The 20,853-nt window shown below is 42.8% G+C and overlaps 1 protein-coding gene across 9 annotated transcripts in view; it reads right to left on the reverse strand.

Annotated features, from left to right (window-relative positions):
• Window positions 1-20,853, reverse strand: part of LOC124123129 — a 91,055-nt gene that overhangs the window by 26,847 nt on the left and 43,355 nt on the right. Inside the window, exon 1 of one of the 9 annotated variants that reach the window (XM_048399082.1) lies at window positions 14,610-15,183. The exons of 6 other annotated variants lie outside the window; for them this stretch is intronic. In XM_048399082.1, the coding sequence (XP_048255039.1) occupies window positions 14,610-14,657 (48 nt within the window). In that variant the 5' untranslated portion in view covers window positions 14,658-15,183. Of the gene's footprint in view, window positions 1-556; window positions 676-6,297; window positions 7,050-14,609; window positions 15,184-20,853 lie in introns of those variants that run through there. 2 more of the 9 variants (XM_046486398.2, XM_046486399.2) reach the window with 2 other exon arrangements.

Here is a 20,853-nt window from a genome sequence, read left to right on the forward strand (position 1 = left end):
GTGTCCACAATTATCTCAATTTCATGCCTTAAACCATTTTCCTGGACGTATTCCGTCTGCTGCAAAGTGATTTATGCCAGGCACTTAAGTGCATTACGCTCACATTACCTACTTGAGTTGATAGGAGCTACCCAAACACACACTATTACGTAATTGAGTCGGGAGAGGGTGGTCAAGTAGTTGTGGAGGCTGATGGATAGATACCGGCAAGTGATTGAAAAAAAAAAAATGGGAAATTGATATTTGATGGTATTCACAGCGGTTGCTAGTAATCAGTTTTCAGGAAAACACTTCAACCGGTGTGCGTTGTCACCCCGAGGGAGACACATCCAGAGAAGACGAAGTGAATTGCTTACATCATTAGTTGTCACGAACACATTACCAGTACATATCAAAGTATGAGAACACGCTATCAATTAACGGTGTTGGCATATAGCATCTTCAAACTTAACAACACTCTACACAGAAGCAATGGCAGTCCATCAAAGTTTACAACCTGACCCTCCGTCACTGAGCACAGCTGCAAATGTGACAATCACTTTATGACAGTACGAACCTGTTCTCTGTCGACCCATGCTGATGTCGTGCCTGGTACCGAGGAGTTCCTTCAGGAACAGAACGTTACATACACAGCCGTCCCCGTGACGCTTCTGGCCTGATGGTGTGAGACGATGTTTGGGATGCACCTGTGTTGAGGTTCTCGTGTATCCAACACGCACTTGCCCCTCCACGCAGACCGACCTCCCTCTGCCACTGACTGCCAGCCTACCAGCCTACCTTAGTATCTCCCCTAATGCTGTTATTGTGCTTGACCATCAACCGTGACCCCTGACCCCTGACCTGGTCGGCATTGAATGGCGGGGTGACTTGAATAACACACGTGAGATGGGTTGTCGAGGGCAGCGGGTACTGTTAGAGAGCACTGACTACAGTGATAGATAGAGACACGGTGCGTTCAGACAGGGCGCTAATGGGAACAGCGAGATTTTGTAATATCTGAAATGAAATCTTGGTCTCCGCGTGATTGAAAGAATCTCGGAGAATAAGTGACAGCATGAATTATAGGACTGAAATTACATGCTAGAAAGTGTACATTGTAGCAGACGTTAGACCCGCCGTCATGGCGTAGAACCTTTGCCGACTACAGGTGATATCCTACTCAATCACGTCTACAGTTGAACAATATGACTTCGTGTGAAATCGGCCCACAAAGCCGGGTGTCTAACAAGGAACGTATTTGTGTGTGAGTATGGTTTTACGCCGCTTTTAGCAATATTCCAGTAATATCACGGCGGGGCAGAAATGGGCTTCACACATTGTACCCATGTCGGGTATCGAACCCGGGTCTTCGGCGTCACGTGCGAACACTTTAACCACTAGGCTACCCGACCTCCCCTAGAATTTGTTGACGATGGTTTTGTTTTAAAGAGATTTGCGTCCTTTCGTAATGCGAACACATTTAAAACAATATATTTTAATGGTACAGTAATGGCTTTGAAGCGTCGAGACAAGCAATATGGATTTGTTTTCCATGGAAAGGTTAATGTCGTAATGTTCAACTAACTTCAAAGTGCCAATCACAGACATCCATTTTACATTGCAGGAATTACCAAAGAGGCACTGTCCTTATGAAACCCCAAAAAGCAACATGTATTTCAAGAGCTGAACATTAACAAGTCAAAATTAATTCTAATGGTACAACATATTCCTTTTGTTCAATATCCTTAACAGTCTGTTTGCAATACGAGTCCCATATATGGTCTCTGCTTCGACCTACTCTATAAACACAAATAAGGTGACCTTTAAACTACAACCAAACGAAGCATGTCGTTGGCGAAGGGAGATAACTGCGAATGGACCGAAACAAGAAACAGTCAATTAACGGGCCGCTGATAGGTCGAATCTATTGGTGCTCGGAAACAGCCCGAGGCTTCTGTGGGTTCTTACTGCTCCCTTGGTCATCTCGACAAGGGATTACTGCCGGACACTCGGGTAGATGGGATTACACGCCGAATTATCCCCTAACCGAACCCGTCCGTTGGAGATAACACTAAATATGTATGTCCAACTAATCACAGACATTGTTATCGGATGTCAACATGGAGGGTGTAATTAAATCTTCACAGGTTTGTCAGTTTGTGAAAGAGCTTGCTGTAGGGGTGTAGTTAATTTAACGCTGAAGGTATTAGATAACAAAGGCCTATTCCAGCGAGACAACACACTACAATCAGAGGTACATAATCAGGACCAAATGCGTGACGTTTATGGTTTTAACTAACCATGAAACTGGGCCAAGTATTTGTTAAAGACGTGTGACTTAACAACAATTATTGGGGCACAACAATGGCGTGCATGTAACTTTATGCTGTTATAGGTTTAAATTACCGTTGTGATTCATTTTCGCGCCGTCGCCCAACAAATCGTAGTTTTACTGTGGACTGAATTAAGACAATGTTACTTTCACTCGCTTTGACTAAATCACTGTACCAACCAGGGATAAAACACTCTTTGACAAAAACAATAGTTACGTCCCTTTAATATGATGCCGTCTGTTATTGGGCCTCGATTCACAAATCGCGATCGGTTACGATTATCGCAAGCCTATGGTAGGTAAAGTATGGTAGTAGGGACAGTTGTAATGCTGTCTCTGAAATTATACATTTTTGATAGAAATAAACTCCATTAAAATTTAAAAGGAGCCCCGGTGAGATCGGAGACCTGTGATTTGTTTCATTTGGGGCTATAGCATTACAGTAAGGGCTGGGCTGAAGGGAAAATAATAGGGTTTAGGGACTGTGAGACAGAATATGCCAGTTGTAGCGCCATGCGTTACACGTTACGACATTTCACAGTGAGTGAGTTGGGTTTAACGCCTTTGATCAATATTTCCGTTATACCTCTGGAAGGAAAGCCCTAACATTAAGAGAGCGAATTTGATATTTATACCACCGGATGCTGGAAGCTTAAGGACGTCACGCCGTGCACCTCTTTGTCAATCTATTTAGTATTAAACACGTAACTCTTTTAATGAAAGTTGAACCCAATTGTTAAACATGAATTCTTCCAGGAAACATGTGTCGCATCATGAGACCGTCAGGATCACGTGGGAAGCAATACTCCGCTCCGCTATGATGAGATATCAAGTGTGTATTGTGTGTATTGTGTGGCGCCTCAAAGCAATACTACATGGATCAATATTTCAGTTATTTAACCATAAACACCCAGTACGTAATTGAGCCGCTACTGAAATATTGAACCCCTCAAACATTTTATTTAATTAATATAGTTATTATGTGGGTATCGAATCAAAACGTCAATACCAAACATATGTTACAGGTCGTAAATGTTTTATCAATATAATGTAAAACCACAAAAGTTATTAAAATGTAATAAATCGATATTACATTGTCTAACTTTAAAAATAATCATTACATGCATGTTCGGGGCTTCATTTAATAAAGATACATATTCATTGTGAAAGCTTTTTGTCGTTGCCTGTGCGTTCTTACTCTCACATAGAAATGACATCAACGAGGCTCCTTTCACGTTAATGTTCTCAAAGAAGTACCTTATGTACTGCTTACCAAAACATATTTTTACGTATTTTAACCTATTAAAGAGGATTCTCACAAAAACGTGTGTTAAGTGATTATTCACACATTAAGTTCAAATAAAACAGATTAATACGTATTACAGTAGTCAGATTTTGTTGATGCATGTCATCGTATCCCAATTGCGTGGATCGATGCTCATGATATCGACCACTTGATTGTCTGGTCCAGACTCGATTATTTACAGACCGCCATACAGCTGGGTGCAGCGTTATACAAAAACAAAAACAAACAAAACATATCACATACTGTATCCATCAAGGCTTATTCATTTTGGCTGTTCTATCATGGCAATATTTCGAAATATAATCCTGTATATCCAGATATTGGAAATATTAAGAAGCCACAGAACAAATACTCCTACTTAACGTTTAACGTGTCTTCATGAATGTCGTTGTAGTCTTGCTCCATCACGACAAGACAACTACATAGATACAAAGGGCTCTCACAAAACATACGACCCGTGAAGATTCCGGGGTAGAATAGGTCTTCAGCAACCCATACTTGCCGTAAAAGGCGACTATGCTTGTCGTAAAAGGCGACTAACGGGATCGGGTGATCAGGGTTGCTGACTTGGTTGATACATGTCATCGATTCCAATTGCGTGGATCGATGCTCATGATGTCAATCACTTGATTGTCTGGTCCAGATTCGATTACTTTACAGACCGCCGTCATATAGCTGGAATATTGCTGAGTGCGGCGTTAAACAACAAACTAAACAAAAACAAAAAAACACAAAACATACATCCTGGGGATGTAAACGCTACATACCAGTCTGTCCCACCGTCCCTGAACCACACTTAGGTCCCCTTCCGCCCATCTATCTCACACCCAGCTGCTTTGGTTGTAACAAAGAACGTGAGTCTCACACACGACGTCCAAATGATGTAAACGAACTTCAGAAAGTCATGGGTGTGTTAATAAAGAATCCAATACAAGCTCCACCCAACCTAATGGGGCTCATCTAGATGGGATCGATCTCGCCAACAGCAGCTGGGACACCGTCCGTCTGCATCACACAGAATCATCTGTCATTGTGCGAAGCAAGGGGGAGCCATCTTGTGTGTGTTTATCTCCTCGCCTGTATTGATTCATGGTCCGATAATGAGCAGTCGTACATTTGTAAGAAGCTGTGATTGGGACGCAAATATGACTTTAATGAATGTCCAATCTTTGGATGTTCGGAACAGCAGGGAGAGATCGAGATATTAGATTAATACTTCACGAAACAAAGACCCTGTACGTCGAAACCTCGTTTATCCGGATCCCGCTTATCCGGACATTCCGCCTTTGGGCGATAGGTGTAAATATCAGCAGAAAACCCTTTCCATAATCGTGCGACATCTCCGCTGAAAGAAGAGTCCATTGTACAACTCCGACAATATTTAGATCATGTGTTTGTGAATAACTATCAAATACTGATGGTACCGGGTGCTCGCGAAAAAGTGACAGATGTAGACACCATCGTATATATCCAACTAGTCCGGAGTTCATTTCGGATTGGTGGTTTAATGCAAAATATCTAGATTTTAGTAGGAAACAATTAGTCCCTCTGGTCTGTCACTAGTCTCGTACTAACAGACGAGTGGTTTTGTCTAACCCTTGCTGCGCGTACCCTGCCTACCGGTGGCACCCGTCACAAACACATGCAAAGGCAAGTCAAGCGTTCTCTTCAACAAACACGGGACCATTTGGTATGTTTCGATCCACGCAATTGGGATACGACATGCATCAACCAAGTCAGTGAGGCTGACCACGTGCACCCAATCCCGTTAGTCGCCTCAACCGGCAAGCATGGGTTGATGAAGCCCAGTTCTAACCCGGATCTTCACGGTTCACATTTATGTAGTCGGCATATCACATTAGTGGCTTTCTGTTGTGATTGAGGCACTGGTAAGTGGGATCTCACATGTGGCTTTACTATACAGTAATTAAACCTCTAACTGTGTGACCTGAAATTCCCTGACCTGAAACAATCCCGCCTCGGGGGAAGCTTTTTCTTACCCGAGGGCTAATCCTTTCCCCTCTCACCAACAGGATTATCTCCCCTTGGTGTGCAGTTAATGGCCCAATCGCATTGTGAGCCGCAGGGTCAGACATGCCAATCTAATTAAATTGCAGATTTGATCGCAGATATTTGATGTGCATTTGTGATTTCATTACTGCCCAGCTCTCGGAGTATTGGGGCGTTATTTGAAATGTGATGGGAATTTGTTTGTCCCGATAACAGTCTTTGTGAGAAGGATTAATTCTGTAACAATAGTACTACACGTGCACGCTCACAGTGTGGATAAAATATGCATGTGATATAAAGTACTGATTAATAACAAATATAGCACTTAGTCGTCAACGATTTAAGCTGATTTGGTATCCGCAAATTAGCAAGTTTAATTTTGAATGTATGGATAATTATGTATTTGATGGCCGAAGAGTACGCGAACAAAACACAAAAATACGCGATCAATTCATGAACAATACGCAAAGTGTAGACGAACAATACCAGAATTGTTCGTAAGCAGTACATGAAATGTACGCGAACATTATACGAACACTCCGCGAATTTTACATGAACCGTACAGGAACAGTGCGCGAGCAGTACGCGAACATATATTAAGAGTAACAGCATTCACGTCAGGCGTTATGTCGACATTTTTTCGCCTGTTGGGCAAGGATGTGAGACCTACCGTAGCATAAGTGTGGTCAGAACATTCGCTGAAGGAAGGGCTCCAGGCTGATGGACGGATGTCGTCGTCGATGTCGCTCAGATCCCCCATATTAGCCAGCGCAGCGAGGTACTCGTCGTCGTCGCGAGCGTCCACGTACTCCATGACGTCCATGCTGCAGCTGCAGAGTCCGGTGGGACGCCAATGGCGGAGTGTTTATAGGTTGCTGAATGCCTTGACAAGAGTCGTTGATTTTTTAATAAAAGACTTTCAACGATGGAAGCAGGAAGAAAACTTTCAAAGTACGTGTGGCGCTATCCGATGTTACATTCTGGGAAGATACGCTGATCCAGTAAATGCACTGACAACCAGACTGTGTGCCCGCGGTTCCGTGTATCTTGCTACTGCAGCCATTGATAAAACACTTGCACACAACAGTAATACCTGTCCGGGTGATCTGAAGCTACCCTGCCTGTGACCACAGAACGATCTTGGATATTATCGGTAACACGTCACTGTAGCAGCTCAACACTCGATAATCACCGAAACGTCGAAACAGCGAGTGATCAGGAGAGGGGTACCGTGTCACAACGTCCATGGATGGTAAGTCGTCCTTCACAGAAGTCAAGTTGCGGGATAACGTCATTCAGCACAACCGCCTGCAACAGTCCACGACAAGTCTCTGCCAACCGAAGCACGATCAATGCTGCACCTACCTACCTACCTCGCTAATACTCCCATTGTTCCCCAGGCAATCAGATGAAAATATAATTACGTCAAATCGATAATCCTACTTAAATAACCAATTCAGCTAAATCCGATGGTTCAGGAGACTTATGGAATATATGAACATAATCCGTCATGACTGTTTTCAAGTCCCGTTTGCTCAATGAGGCGTTGTCCTCCTGTAAGGCGCCCGATCACAGTCATGTATATTCTCTGTTGGTATAACCTACGTCTCCGATCACCTGGAAAACCGTTATAGTTCGTTTGTGACAGATGTAACCAGGCGGAAATAACGCCACTATACGTCCGCCAGGCAAACTCTTATCTGCGCTGAAGGCGAATCTACAAACACTTCACGTGTGTTGCATTTAGCAGTCTTCAATCAATGGAAAGTAATCATAGTATTCTGTCGCAAGCATTGACAGCAGGGAGTCCGTTCTACCTGCACTTTCTCAGCTAAGTCGATGTCCTCTTGAACTCTTCTTGTGACTCGGACACACATAAATCAGTGACGTATTTCACACTCATCCGCAGCTGAGAACATGTCATTGAAGCAAATGTCTTATGTTCGAGAAAAACCGAACCGTAGTCAAAGAGCAACGGAAAAAAACATCACATCCTTTTCACATTCTTCATCCTCCAAGAGAGCATCACTGTGTCGTCAAGCCGGTGGCTGTCTTCATCGTTGCTTCTACCATGTAGATCAGCTTCTCAAAATATATTGCCTAACGACGCCATAATGAAACTTTGGGAGAAAAAAAACAAGACTCCTTCACCTACGATACCCCCGCGTTCTGTCCCGTGTGTGTTTTTCCCCGGCGACTCAACTCGACAGCAGCCCCCGCACAGTTTACACAGGATGCGGAACTAAAACAAAAAACTTGCTGATCCAATTAGCACATGGGGACATCCAGCCATCGATCGCCCAACTATTTGGCAGGCGTCTCGCCTCACTCCCAATATCCTCCCGAACGAACGAACGCTGAACCAGGCAATATGACCCAATATCCCACTATCAACGCCACACTCAACCAGGCAATAAGACCCAATACCCCAATAACAACACGATGCGTACTATCATATATGACCTGGATATAATATCAATAATACTTCAAATCAATACAACCTATATACCGTATCAATATGACTGTGTGCCATGTTGGGGGTGTTGAGGTGTTACGTCGTTACGGGCGTCCCAGATGTGCAACAGCTGTGACGAGGAACAATAACACCGCTAATCGCTCCTACCTTTGATCATGAAATGTTCAAAGTATTTAAAAATAACATCAACATTAATTGCCTAATTGCACTTAGAGGCCCCAGGCATTCTATTGTTTAATGTTTGTTTTAGCTACTGTTTATGCAACGTCCTCCTTCTATAATGTATCGGCGTCGTTTAATGCAATTAATAATGGAAGCGCGTCTACCACACAAAGACCCGTCAACGAATGTCCGATGTATTGGTATTCGATATTTGTTGTATATGCTGAGTGTCATTATATCTGTGTTTAACTCAGCTGCGAAATGTTGGACACCATGTGAATTAAGATCTTGTAACTGATCTATCATTGCATTATGATTCCCTTTGTACAGACGGACCCATATTGTCTACGGGCGGCTAAATATATGCGTCACATCAACTCCAAGACCAATAGGAAAGAAATTCATGTTACTTTTATCTCAATCAGCTATTTGTGTTTAGTCTTGTTTGTAATGTTTCATTTAATTTCAGGTTTAACACACTTACATATACTGACTAGAATATGTCTCTGTAAACTTACCAAAACCTTTTAAATTATAAATAGCATATTACTCATTCACCTTCTTCTTTTAGCATAAACCCATACTCGTTTATAGTTTTCTTAAATGTTCAAAGGAGTCGATTATTCCTTGAAATGGAAGGGACTAAATAAACAACAAAATACCCATAAACTGTTAGTATACGATACAGATCCATTAATATTTATTCCCCCGTCACTACATTCTCGAGAGGGCAACATCCTCTTTACTATATAAAACGTCTGTAGATTCATTTTGTTTATGAAATACCATGGAAACCGGGAAATTGAGGGGATTTATTTGATTAAAGGCTGTTTAGCAACTGCTAAATCAAACCCATCCTCTCAAGGTCATCCGAGGACAGCAAGTTGTGGTTAATAGTTAATAGTGGGAGGTAACTCTCGGCAGGTGCAAACACAAGGAGGCTCCGAGGGTGCAAACTCTGAGGCACAGCAGGTGCAAATTCGGGGGCACAGGAGGTCAAAAGGACGCGCCACTGCAGAAACTCATTCAATTCTACCGAAGGAGCACTTTGCGTCAAGCAGTTAGATATAGGTTTGAAAATTTAGATAACTTAATAGATGAGAAATCATGACATTATACACTTAGACATTATGCACGTTGATCAAAACATACTTCTATGGATAAATCAAATGACATATTTAGAATATTTCGTCGTGGTAGTTGTTAATATCAACTCATGGAATACCATTCAGACATTATTAAATCCATATTTTGTTTTCTTTCCACCGCCGTAACTGTATATTTGGCCCAAGCACACAAAGCAATGAGGGTAATCATGTAGCTAAATGTAATCTGATAATCTTTACGGACATGATTGGACGTGAAGATTGCCATTACGACCGGACAAATACCCAATCTATCATGACCTCAAACGGAAAGAAAAACATCAAACATCGGCCATGGTTAAATTGAGTAGGTTTGTTAACCAAAGACAGAAAACTGATCAGAACAAATTAATTTAACAATTATGTACTTTGGAATATAGAATACTTAGAACCAGAGGGGCAAGATAAATTATGTTCAGAGTAAACCAACTTAGCGACATTATAACTGTTTATTTGTTGTTTAATACCGCACTCAACAATATCCAGCTATATGACGGCGGTCTGTAAATAATCTAGTCTGGACCAGACAATCCAGTGATTGACATCATGAGCATCGATCCACGCAATTCGATGACATCAACCAAGTCAGCGAGCCTGACCACCCGATCCCGTTAGTCGTCTCTTACGACAAGCATAGTGGCCTTTTACATCGTAACTGATTATTTCAAAACAAGCGTAAAATAATATTCCCTACTTTCCGATCATCCTACCTCACCCCGATATGTATAAATAAACTTTGACATTAAAACAAAGTTTATATCACTTGCACAATTACTGTTATAATGCGTGTCATTCTGTACACACCTGTGTATTCAATGAAATCTACCACCCAAATGTTGATAAACGTTCAGGTAGAACAGGTAAATGCGGCTAAACATAACCCCAGAGCCGATCACTTCCCTCCCAGGACATGCGGAATGCGCTCGGGTGTATCATCTGTTACAGAGCACGTAACGCTTCCACACAATCAGCTGTCACCTTGATTAAACAATGAATAATTACGCTGAAACCTACGCGAAATCTTCACAGTACGTGGGAACGGCCCTACATCAGGTAACCGAGCCTTCACCTTAATTGACCACTGGCCACCTTCTCCTTGACCCACACTGGTCAAACATACGAGGTCATGAGAGGTGTAATTACGGCCACCATCTAAGCTCAGGTGTCAGGTTATGATCCTCATTGGTCAATACTCTCAGGCCGGTTCAGGTCCCGTACTCCAAACTAGTTGTCCAGGAAGTACCATCATGTTTGCAGACATGACAAGAAGGTTTATCTCCTTATCCCAGTCATGACCAACGTATGCTCGACAATAAGAACGTGTCAAACGTAATATATAGTCACCAGTTACAGCCGTCATCAAAACAAGAGAAATGTACCATACTCACACCGTGACCATAACTAGTTGTCAAAGTACTCTCGTGTTTACAGAAGGCACTGCCTGGCGTGAACATCGTAAACTCCACTACAAGAACGTGTCCAACGTCATTGCCTTCATTGAACTACGTTTATAACGAACTTACCGATATAACGAACCTATTTTTTAGTCCCATCAATTTGTTGTATATATGCTGTGTATATGCTTATAACGAACTACGGTTATTACGAACTAAAACTAGTGGTCCCTTTGAGTTGGTTAGAACCGTAGTTTACTGTATTCCATTCTCACACCGTACCTATAACTGGTTGTCTAGGAAGTACTTTCATGTATACAGAAGGCATAATCTCCTGGCATGAAGATCGCAAACTCCACTCCAAGAACGTGTGCAACTTCATTGCCTTCATCGGTAACACCTCCAAACCAAGATATACACCAATATTAACTGACGGACATAATAAAATACACGCACATGTTTAATGTTGGCAAAAATAAAACAAACAAGAATGGTTATTCAAAGGTGATCTGATGTTTGTTTTAGACCTTAAGTATGAAGTGTTTCGGCGACTGTTTCCAGCCCTGTCACGTTTTGTTAACGTTTGAAACCTTTGGTCAGATCTAATTTTCAAATATGTGCCTTATTTTGTTAGGCGGTTGAGGTCCTCTGTTATCGTCATTTATAAAATTATCATATCCTACTGATAATTGAAGTGTAACAGGTCTTAAAGGTCACATTTTAATTTTGGCAATGACCTGAAGATGTATATGATATTTGAAAATTCAAATCAATGGATGAGCTGGATCTACTTGATATACTTGACACGGGTAATACAGATGAATTAATGCCAGAAATTAAATTTAAATGCTTCAGCTGTAACTAGTCATACATCCTTTCACGAAGGATGATGCAGGTATTCAGAGGTCTTCTCTGTGTTAACGTCGAGGAGGTCATGAGGTCCCCAAGGCTCGGCTTCTAATCTGTGACGACCCTGTACAAGGCCTGGACATATTGACACGGGCCTATGGCACCGGACACTCTAAATACATTACACAACTGACCCCATCACACACTGGACAACAACAAACACAAGGCAAAACCAGTGTAGTTGTATGTTACTTGAGGGATTTTTAATCGAACTTATCGTCATCATCACCACCACCAGCATTAAGACAGAACCGTTCAAAATCATGTTCATGAACTATCAGAAGGTATTATCATATCATCATCATCATCATCATCATCATCATCATCATCATCATCATCATCATCATCACATCATCATCATCATCATCATCATCAACGTTAATGCTCATACTAAATATTTTGGCACAATGTCAACTTTAGTCCCCTGAAGGGCCGCGCACACCAAGCAATCTTTCTACGATTATAGAGTCCATCAATGTTACAGTTAGATCTCTTTGTGCACATGGTCTCAGATTGGGGACTTCACACCTTTTAAACAATATTTCTGCAATATCACAGCGGTGGACATGGGCTTCACACATTGAACACATGTGGGGAATCGAACCCGGGACTTCGGCGAGACGAGTTGACGCTTTAACCACTTTAACCACACCGCCCCAAACAAACGACATAAAAAGCTAAAACCCCAACGAAAACATATTTGGTCATGAAGACTGAGTTTCTTTGACATGTTTACAGACACCAAAATAATCTTGAAGACGATTCTGTGACAACATCACCAAAATCAGTGCATCCACGACGAGGACGTCTCCATCAGTCACGTGATCATCGCGCTGGGATGCGGTAGAGTACAAAATGGCCTTTTGAGTCAGGATTTGGAAACTGAGATTGATCCTCGCCGTTATTGACAAACAAACCGAACCCGATTGTTTGTGTTGGGGACTTTATTGCAGAATGATGCTTCAACCAACACAGGGATTACCTGACCAAATATTGCCCCAGTTTCCGCATAACCCGACCATAAGCGTGTATGTGGGCTGGATGACGGGAGGGTCATATTCATATCGAATAAATATCTGATGTTTACGCTCTCTGTTTTGTGTGAGATTATCACATTATATGCCATCATCAATGTATTAACACTTACATGTTTAATATCAATATTCATGACAAGACATTCGTGACAAACGTAAGGCTTCGTGTCGAGCGGAGACCCATGCAGAGAGGTCGCATTTAGGAGGAAGCGGACTTCTTGATTATCGAATAACGGTATTAACCACTTCCATGTCATGAATATGATTTTAAATTAATGAATTTAACCATAGGGTCCGTCGGACCAGTTTGAATAATAAAAGTTCATTAATAATGTTCTAATTTATTTTTGAGTTGAGAAAAGAACAAATTGAACAATGCTATTTGTGTTAATGATAATAACCTTCACTGGCATAGCTTGACAATAAACACAAAAACATGCATAGATAACGAACGGCCGACCAATATTGTTGAAATATCTGCAAAGGACGGGCGATTTTATATTATGGCGACTTGGGGAGAGAGGGAGGGGGCGTCGGGGGTATGTCTTGTTGATTAGTTTTCCAGAGTAATTTTTTTGAAATACAGGACAAAAATAGTTTGCTTCATTTAGGGTTTACAAAACATAATTTTGTTCGCCGGTCATGCTGGTACTGCCTATCAAACCTGATCGTCTTATCCGTTATTTCGACTTGGCCGAGTTTGTGTAACGTGGGGTAATATAGTGATACAGTGGAACGGTACTGATGCGAACATGAAGTAACTTCGTCTTAAACGATACATCGAGTTACCGTTGTTCGAATTTCTGAGATTCCACTGTACGTAATCAAGGGTGGATAATGGAGCGTTACTCAGGAGACCAGTGTACACATGAAAAGAAAACCTCCTCACCAAGAAACACCACACAAGTAAAGTGGCTACTGTCTTAACCGGACTAGTGTGGGATTGAAAAAATAAGTCCGGTTTAGAAAAACGTCCGTATTAGTGAGATTATAGCAGGATATAGAGAAGTTTGAAATGACGTATTGATAGAAATATTACTTATATCGAAGTCGATTCGGGACCGTAGATGCCGTCCGGTATTCACAGTAATCCGGATTAGTCAGCGTCCGGATATGATGGATTCCACAGTAATTAATTGGCCGTGAACATGACGAACACAAGACTGTACTACCCCAGTATATACTATACTGTCTGTCGGTGCCTATCTGTCCGCCCATACACGGACCACAGATCGTGTCGCTTCACAGTCATACGCTGCACTTGACCCAGACATTGGGTCGGGACAAAACTCGGTGGACGCCGGTACTTGTTAGTTTTACTAATTACAGATACGCGGGACAGGTGAGAAGAATGTCGTGCACGGAGCCGATGACGTGTTACGTCTAGCAACGTTGTCGATGGAGATGCATGCAAGGTCAGACAGCCAATTACGCCCAGTATAGACACGGGTTGCTTGAGACATAATCTGCATTCTTGCTTATCGCAAGTATCAAACTAAAGGGTGAGCCTTCTTGTGTCAGGGGTAGAACTTAAACAAAGGTATGTCCTCTAATAAGATGGCCCTGAGCAAATACTTGACCATTTGATCTGCGATTGCGAGTTATAAGGGCACAATATTAACGGAAAACAGTATATATGTGTGTGTGTGTGTGGGGGGGGGGGGGGGGGGGGGGCTTTTCAAAGCGTTACGAAGATGGGGGCAGTCGGGGGAAGGCGTCTGGACATTAACTATTGCAATAACATATATACAGAAATGTAAAACCGTTCACAGGTATACAAATAACACCATTCATCATTATATAAATATCAGATATAAAAATCAATGAACCCACTTATGAATTCCCCTGAACAAATCACCTACCATGACTTGGAAATCACAGAACACACACGCCTCCTCGATGTAAGGCATGATGACGTTTCAGTCGTCACAGTCACCGTCTAATTAAAGAAGCATCCCCTCCCAGTCGATCACCAGGTCACCTCTCGCCCACCATGACTAGAGAGCTGTCTGGGGTCACAGCACAGTGCCCTGCAGACTGTCACTTGATGCCACATCAGCTATTACACAACGCGAGCCCCCACGTGTCCTAAAACACCGACGGTCGAAGCCCAACTGGTGGCCGTGCTGCCCTCGCCACAGCGCAACAACCCAGTCTAACCGATCCCTTTATCCCCGAACATACACACAAATATTGGTTACAGTCACATGGCACGGCTAAATATCTGCCAACGCAGTTCAATCACATCTCTTGTCTGACTTTTTGTCCCCGCTTCGTGGCTAAGCTGGTTGTAGCGTTGAGGTAAAGGACATGGTTGGGTCTATAACTGGTACACTATCAAATCCTGAAGCAGTCACAGCTCCTGGAACAACACGTACCCAATCTGAGGAGCGTGTTGATCTGTAGGGAATGGTGTAAGCCTGTGTGGGGGTATACACTGCTACCTATCTATGGCTTGTGGGCATATTACACCTGTTAATAACCATCACCCCTTCAAGACCCGTCACCAGCTCGTCACCCCATGTCTTCCCGTACTGTCGTCACCAGCTCGTCACCCTATGTCTTCCCGTACTGTCGTCACCAGCTAGTCACTCATGTATTCCAACACTGTCGTCACCAGCTCGTCACCCTATGTCTCCCAGCACTGCTGTCACCAGCTCGTCACCCCATGTCTTCCCGTACTGTCGTCACCAGCTCGTCACCCTATGTCTTCCTGTACTGTCGTCACCGGCTAGTCACTCATGTATTCCAACACTGTCGTCACCAGCTCGTCACCCTATGTCTCCCAGCACTGCTGTCACCAGCTCGTCACCCTATGTCTTCCTGTACTGTCGTCACGAGCTAGTCATTCATGTATTCCAACACTGTCGTCACCAGCTCGTCACCCTATGTCTCCCAGCACTGCTGTCACCGGCTCGTCACCCCATGTCTTCCCGTACTGTCGTCACCAGCTCGTCACCCTATGTCTTCCTGTACTGTCGACACCAGCTAGTCACTCATGTATTCCAACACTGTCGTCACCAGCTCGTCACCCTATGTCTCCCAGCACTGCTGTCACCGGCTCATTACCATATCTTCCAACAGTGTCTTCATCAGCTCGTCACCCTATGTCTTCCAACAGTGTCTTCACCAGCTCGTCACCCTTTGTCTTCCAACAGTGTCTTCACCAGCTCGTCACCCTATGTCTTCCAACAGTGTCTTCACCAGCTCGTCACCCTATGTCTTCCAACAGTGTCGTCACCAGCTCGTCACCCTATGTCTTCCAACACTGTCGTCACCAGCTCGTCACCATGTCTTCCAACACTGTCGTCACCTATGTCTTCCCGTAATGTCACTACAACAACTATCGTCACCACCTTGTCACCCCATGTCTTTCCGAACCGACACTACAACCTTGTCACCCAATGTCCTCTTCTACTGTCTTCTACTAACGTTACAACCTTGTCACCCCATGTCTTCTCGTACTGTCGCTACAACATAACTGTCGCTACAACCTTGTTACCCCATGTCTTCTCGTACTGTCGCAACAACATAACTTTTGCTACAACCTCGTCACCCCATGTCCTCTCCTACTGTCGCTACAACCCCTATCATCTCGGGGCCAAACATGCACAGTGAGACTACAACATTGAAACCTGCCCGTCCGTCTGAAATAACGGCTATACAGCATTCGCAACATCACAATGGGACATGGCGACATGGCAAAATAATTGGCTTCCAGCGCTGGAAGAGCGCAAATCGTCTTACAAAAAATGCGTGGAAAATAACTTCGCTCATGACGGTTGAAGCATGTATTTCCAAATGAAATACCAGGTAACGGACAGGTGAGAGATGAGGGGTGGACGATGTAAAGCCGAGGGGCGGGCAGGCGACAGTGATGGTGCAGGAATGGCGACTTGGTCACGTCTTTAATTAGCCTAATACTCTCTGAAGCCTTGCGGTGACTTCAGCCATCACGGTTTACTTGACGAACATGGGTCTCGACGCGTCTCAAACACATGTCGAAGTGACAAGTTTGCTGAAACAATGCGACAGGAACGTAATTCCGATCCAGAACTGAATTGATAATCTTCCGTCTGGGTATCGTGTTGTTATGGGGATGAGGATTAGAGGGAACCTCTACCAGGTTTAATTCCGTCCCTGTACTCAAACGTCTTAATCCATGTTGCTCAAACTGCACCGAGCAATGATGGCGGCATGCCCTCAGGGGCACATTCCGTAGTTCCAGACACACAACACACAACGCACAACACACAACACACAACAAAGGCAACGCTATCCTATGTAAACTTTGTCAAATATTGAATTGAGATTGAAGCCACGCGTGCGGGTTAACTCTCTGCGTCCGTTACTAAAGTCCCCTCGGCGACATCGTCGACGACGATCTGACGTATAAAATATGGGCGCCAATATCTACACCGGCTGGATGAAAAAGCCAGGGAGGAGGCTTGGAAAAATTACAGTTAATACAACGCAAATCACCGCTCCTCTCTGAACAAATGCTCTTTCATGCAGGCACTCAGATACAGTGACATGTAACCTAAACATTGAAAATAAACATTTGGATACAATAGCCCAGGTCACATCCCAATCCTAGCGTTATATTTTTCATAACATGCTAAAATAAATGGTCTCCTTAAGAATTATATTATATTAAATGTCACGGTGGTCGTGTCATTGGATTTGTTTGTTTGTTGTTTAACGCCGCACTCAGCAATATTCCAGATATTTGTCGGCGGTCTGTAAATAATCGAGTCTGGACCAGACAATCCAGTGATTGACATCATGAGCATCGATCCACGCAATTGGGATACGATGACATAGATTCAGTGCCCTTTTCGGATTAACTAAGATCAAATCTCAAAATCATATAACCAGAGAGAAAAATTGTAAAAAATTGTGAAAAATATTAACGAGGCAGTTCGTGATGAAGTGAGTGAGTTGGGTCTGACGCCGCTTTGAACAGTATTCCAGTTATATCACGGCGCGTCAGCTTTCTGTGGGAGGAAAGCCCGAAGTGATGCAGGTCTCAGACGCTTACCACTTTGTTGAAACCACGAACACGGGTATGGCGCTGACAAACCTAGAAACATAATCGGGGCGAACCGGGATTCGAACCCACAATCATAGGTTTCCGGTGTGTCTAAATGTCAGGCGCCTGAGACAACTGCCCCACCCGTGCCCCTAACAATAAAACCAAACTTTAACACTGCTGCAATATACTCGAAAACTCCGAGGTGATAGCGACATAAATAGTTCAAGGATAAGGTACATGTACATTGATGTTTCCCAACTCATCAAGTAATTATGATTACTGTGTTAGCAATCCGAAACAGGTAATTAACTTCAAAGGAACCGACGCCAGGTAACAGACGCTAGCCTGGTGCCGAAACTCAACACCTGTAAAGTGAGGCTGAGATTGTGAATAGGGTGACACGGCCCAGACTGAACTATGGTAGTCGAATATGTGCCACACAAACAAGTGGTTGACAGCGAGAGTGAGATAGTATCACGATGACGCATACTGAATACTTTTGTTCTGCAGGTAACTTTCTAGTGCCACACATACAACCATTGTGTTCATCTGATACACAACTTAGTCGCTTCTTACGGCAGACGGGACAAGGGTCGATTCCTAGAATCCTTCATGGACATGTTCATTACCAACAAATCAACAATTTATCTTAAAATAGCCTCGTTTAGAATCTTCTAGCTCGTAACTTCATGCTTATCACACCCATGAACATCCGGGTTAGAATAGATCTTCAGCAACCATTGCTTGTCGTAAGAGGCGACTAGGCTTGCCGAAAGAGGTGACTAACGGGATCAGACGGTCAGGCTCGCTGAGTTGGTTGATGCATGTCATCGATGCTCATGGTGTCAATCACTGGATTGTCTGGTCGAGATAATTACGGACCGTCATATATTTGGAATATTGCTTTTTGCGGCGTTAAACAACAAACAAACAAATCCATGCTGTTGTAAGAGAGCGTATGTTGTTTAGTGTCGTAGATAGCAATGTCCCAGTGGCTGTAAGGAATCACCTTTGGACTAGGTAAACCACTTGCTGACTGCATGAGCAACGACAGACATTGTAACTAAGGGTGAAACGATACACCGATATTCCGATGCATCGCGATACTTGACCCACGATACGATATACGATAAACGTGGGCCCATTTATCGTTATGCGACGATACGGAACGCAAATCTCAAGTACAGCGTTTCCTCGGCATTGTGCCTTTCAATAAACCGCTAACTTGGTTATAGCGCGCGCTAACGCATGGCTCCCAAAAAACCGTACTTACATTTTTAATAAGCTCAGGTTTTACACCGACAGATGTTTTCCCCATCTCATAAAACATTATCAGCTGATCACCGCAAGCACATAACACCGAAAATACCAGTCAGCAAATCCGAACTGAAGTACGCAATTCAATACCATTATTATACTATCTTGTTATTAAAACGTGTTCATTGTATATCTGGACTTGTGTTTGTAATATATTTTATTAATTTTATTCAAAATTTCATTTAATAATATTTTCATTAAGTTATGTGAAATCGCGTGTGAAGAGATACAGCAACCACGGTCAGATTACCGCTTTTGACGCATTGAAAGGAACTTTAGTTGCTAGAGAATGGATACATATATTAAAAATGCCATACTTTGACTCGTTAAAAGTCATATTTGTGGCAATTTGGCTAATATATGTCAACGTAACGTTATCGCAATCGAAATACATGTAGCACGGGGAGTCCCTAGGGTGACTGGTCAAATTTGTTCCATACGTAAAAATATCCTGCAACAGCAATCACCAGTACCAAAATGCTACACTTGTGGTTCTTATAATTATAAATATATAATTATAACGTAAAAGCTGCAACTAAGGTAACAAGATATTGGAATAAATTATTCCTGATAAAACAATAATTTCAGATACAATTTCTTCGACCATTGCATCAAAATTCTTTGAAGATGTATCACTGGTGGAGTACATTAATTGTTTTCTGGTGTTTGAACTTTGAATTGTTTTGAAGGAAAGTTGAACAACTTCAGTAGTCTTGTTATTATAAAATAATTTTGACTGTTCAGGTTCAATCTTTACATGCTTTAAGTCTTGTTGTTTTTTTTATCATTGCGTATCGAGATACGTATCGTATCGTGACCAGAATATCGAGATGCGTATCGTATCGTGACCTTCCTGTATCGTTGCAGCCCTAATTGTAACCAACCTCAGTAGAGAGGACCTCATTCAAAAGAATTGTCAGCTAAACATTCAACAGAATTGTCAGCGGAACATTCAACAGAACTGTCAGTGAAGCATTCAACAGAACTGTCAGTGGAACAGTCAACAGAATTGTCAGCGGATCAGTCTACAGAATTGTCAGTGAAGCATTCAACAGAATTGTCAGTGGAACAGTCTACAGAATTGTCAGTGAAGCATTCAACAGAATTGTCAGTGGAACAGTCTACAGAATTGTCAGCGGAACATTCAACAGAACTGTCACTTGATATAACAGAATGTCACTTGATATAACAGAATGATCAAACCCCAAATTAAACAAGTAACAAGTGACGAGCTGCTCAAGAAATATTCATGACGAACAGAACTTGAGCGAAACATTTCTACTCACCCTACACTGTAACGAATATTACGTCATGTTCACGGTGACGCTAAAACTGTAACATTAGAGTCGGTGAAGACCTTTCACTATACGAGTCTTTACACATCCACTCTGTACAAATATGCCGAGTCATCAATCTGCGTGAGCTTGTCTCAACCAGCAGATACGGTCTTTTCACCTTATCACAATCGTGAGGCGTGAATTTGCTCTATACAGAGATTAATGTATTTAACAGAGAAATAAACAGGCCCCTATCGCTATCTGTCAAGTTAACTTAGCTCCGAGTGCGATTGGTATACACGTTATCGTTGCGTCAACTATGGATATCACGATGTAGTTTTAAATATCCATATTGTGGGCCGAATCGTGAGATAGTCAAGCCCATACTGTGTACACAATTAACACATAGTACAGCTGCACTACCTTCGCATCTAACCATCGGTAGCCGCTGTTCACATGGGGTACACCTCGTTTCAC

The sequence above is a fragment of the Haliotis rufescens genome, unplaced genomic scaffold (genome assembly GCF_023055435.1).
Source record: "Haliotis rufescens isolate VD_foot unplaced genomic scaffold, xgHalRufe1.0.p SCAF_19, whole genome shotgun sequence".
In the NCBI taxonomy this organism is placed as follows: Eukaryota; Metazoa; Mollusca; class Gastropoda; order Lepetellida; family Haliotidae; genus Haliotis; species Haliotis rufescens.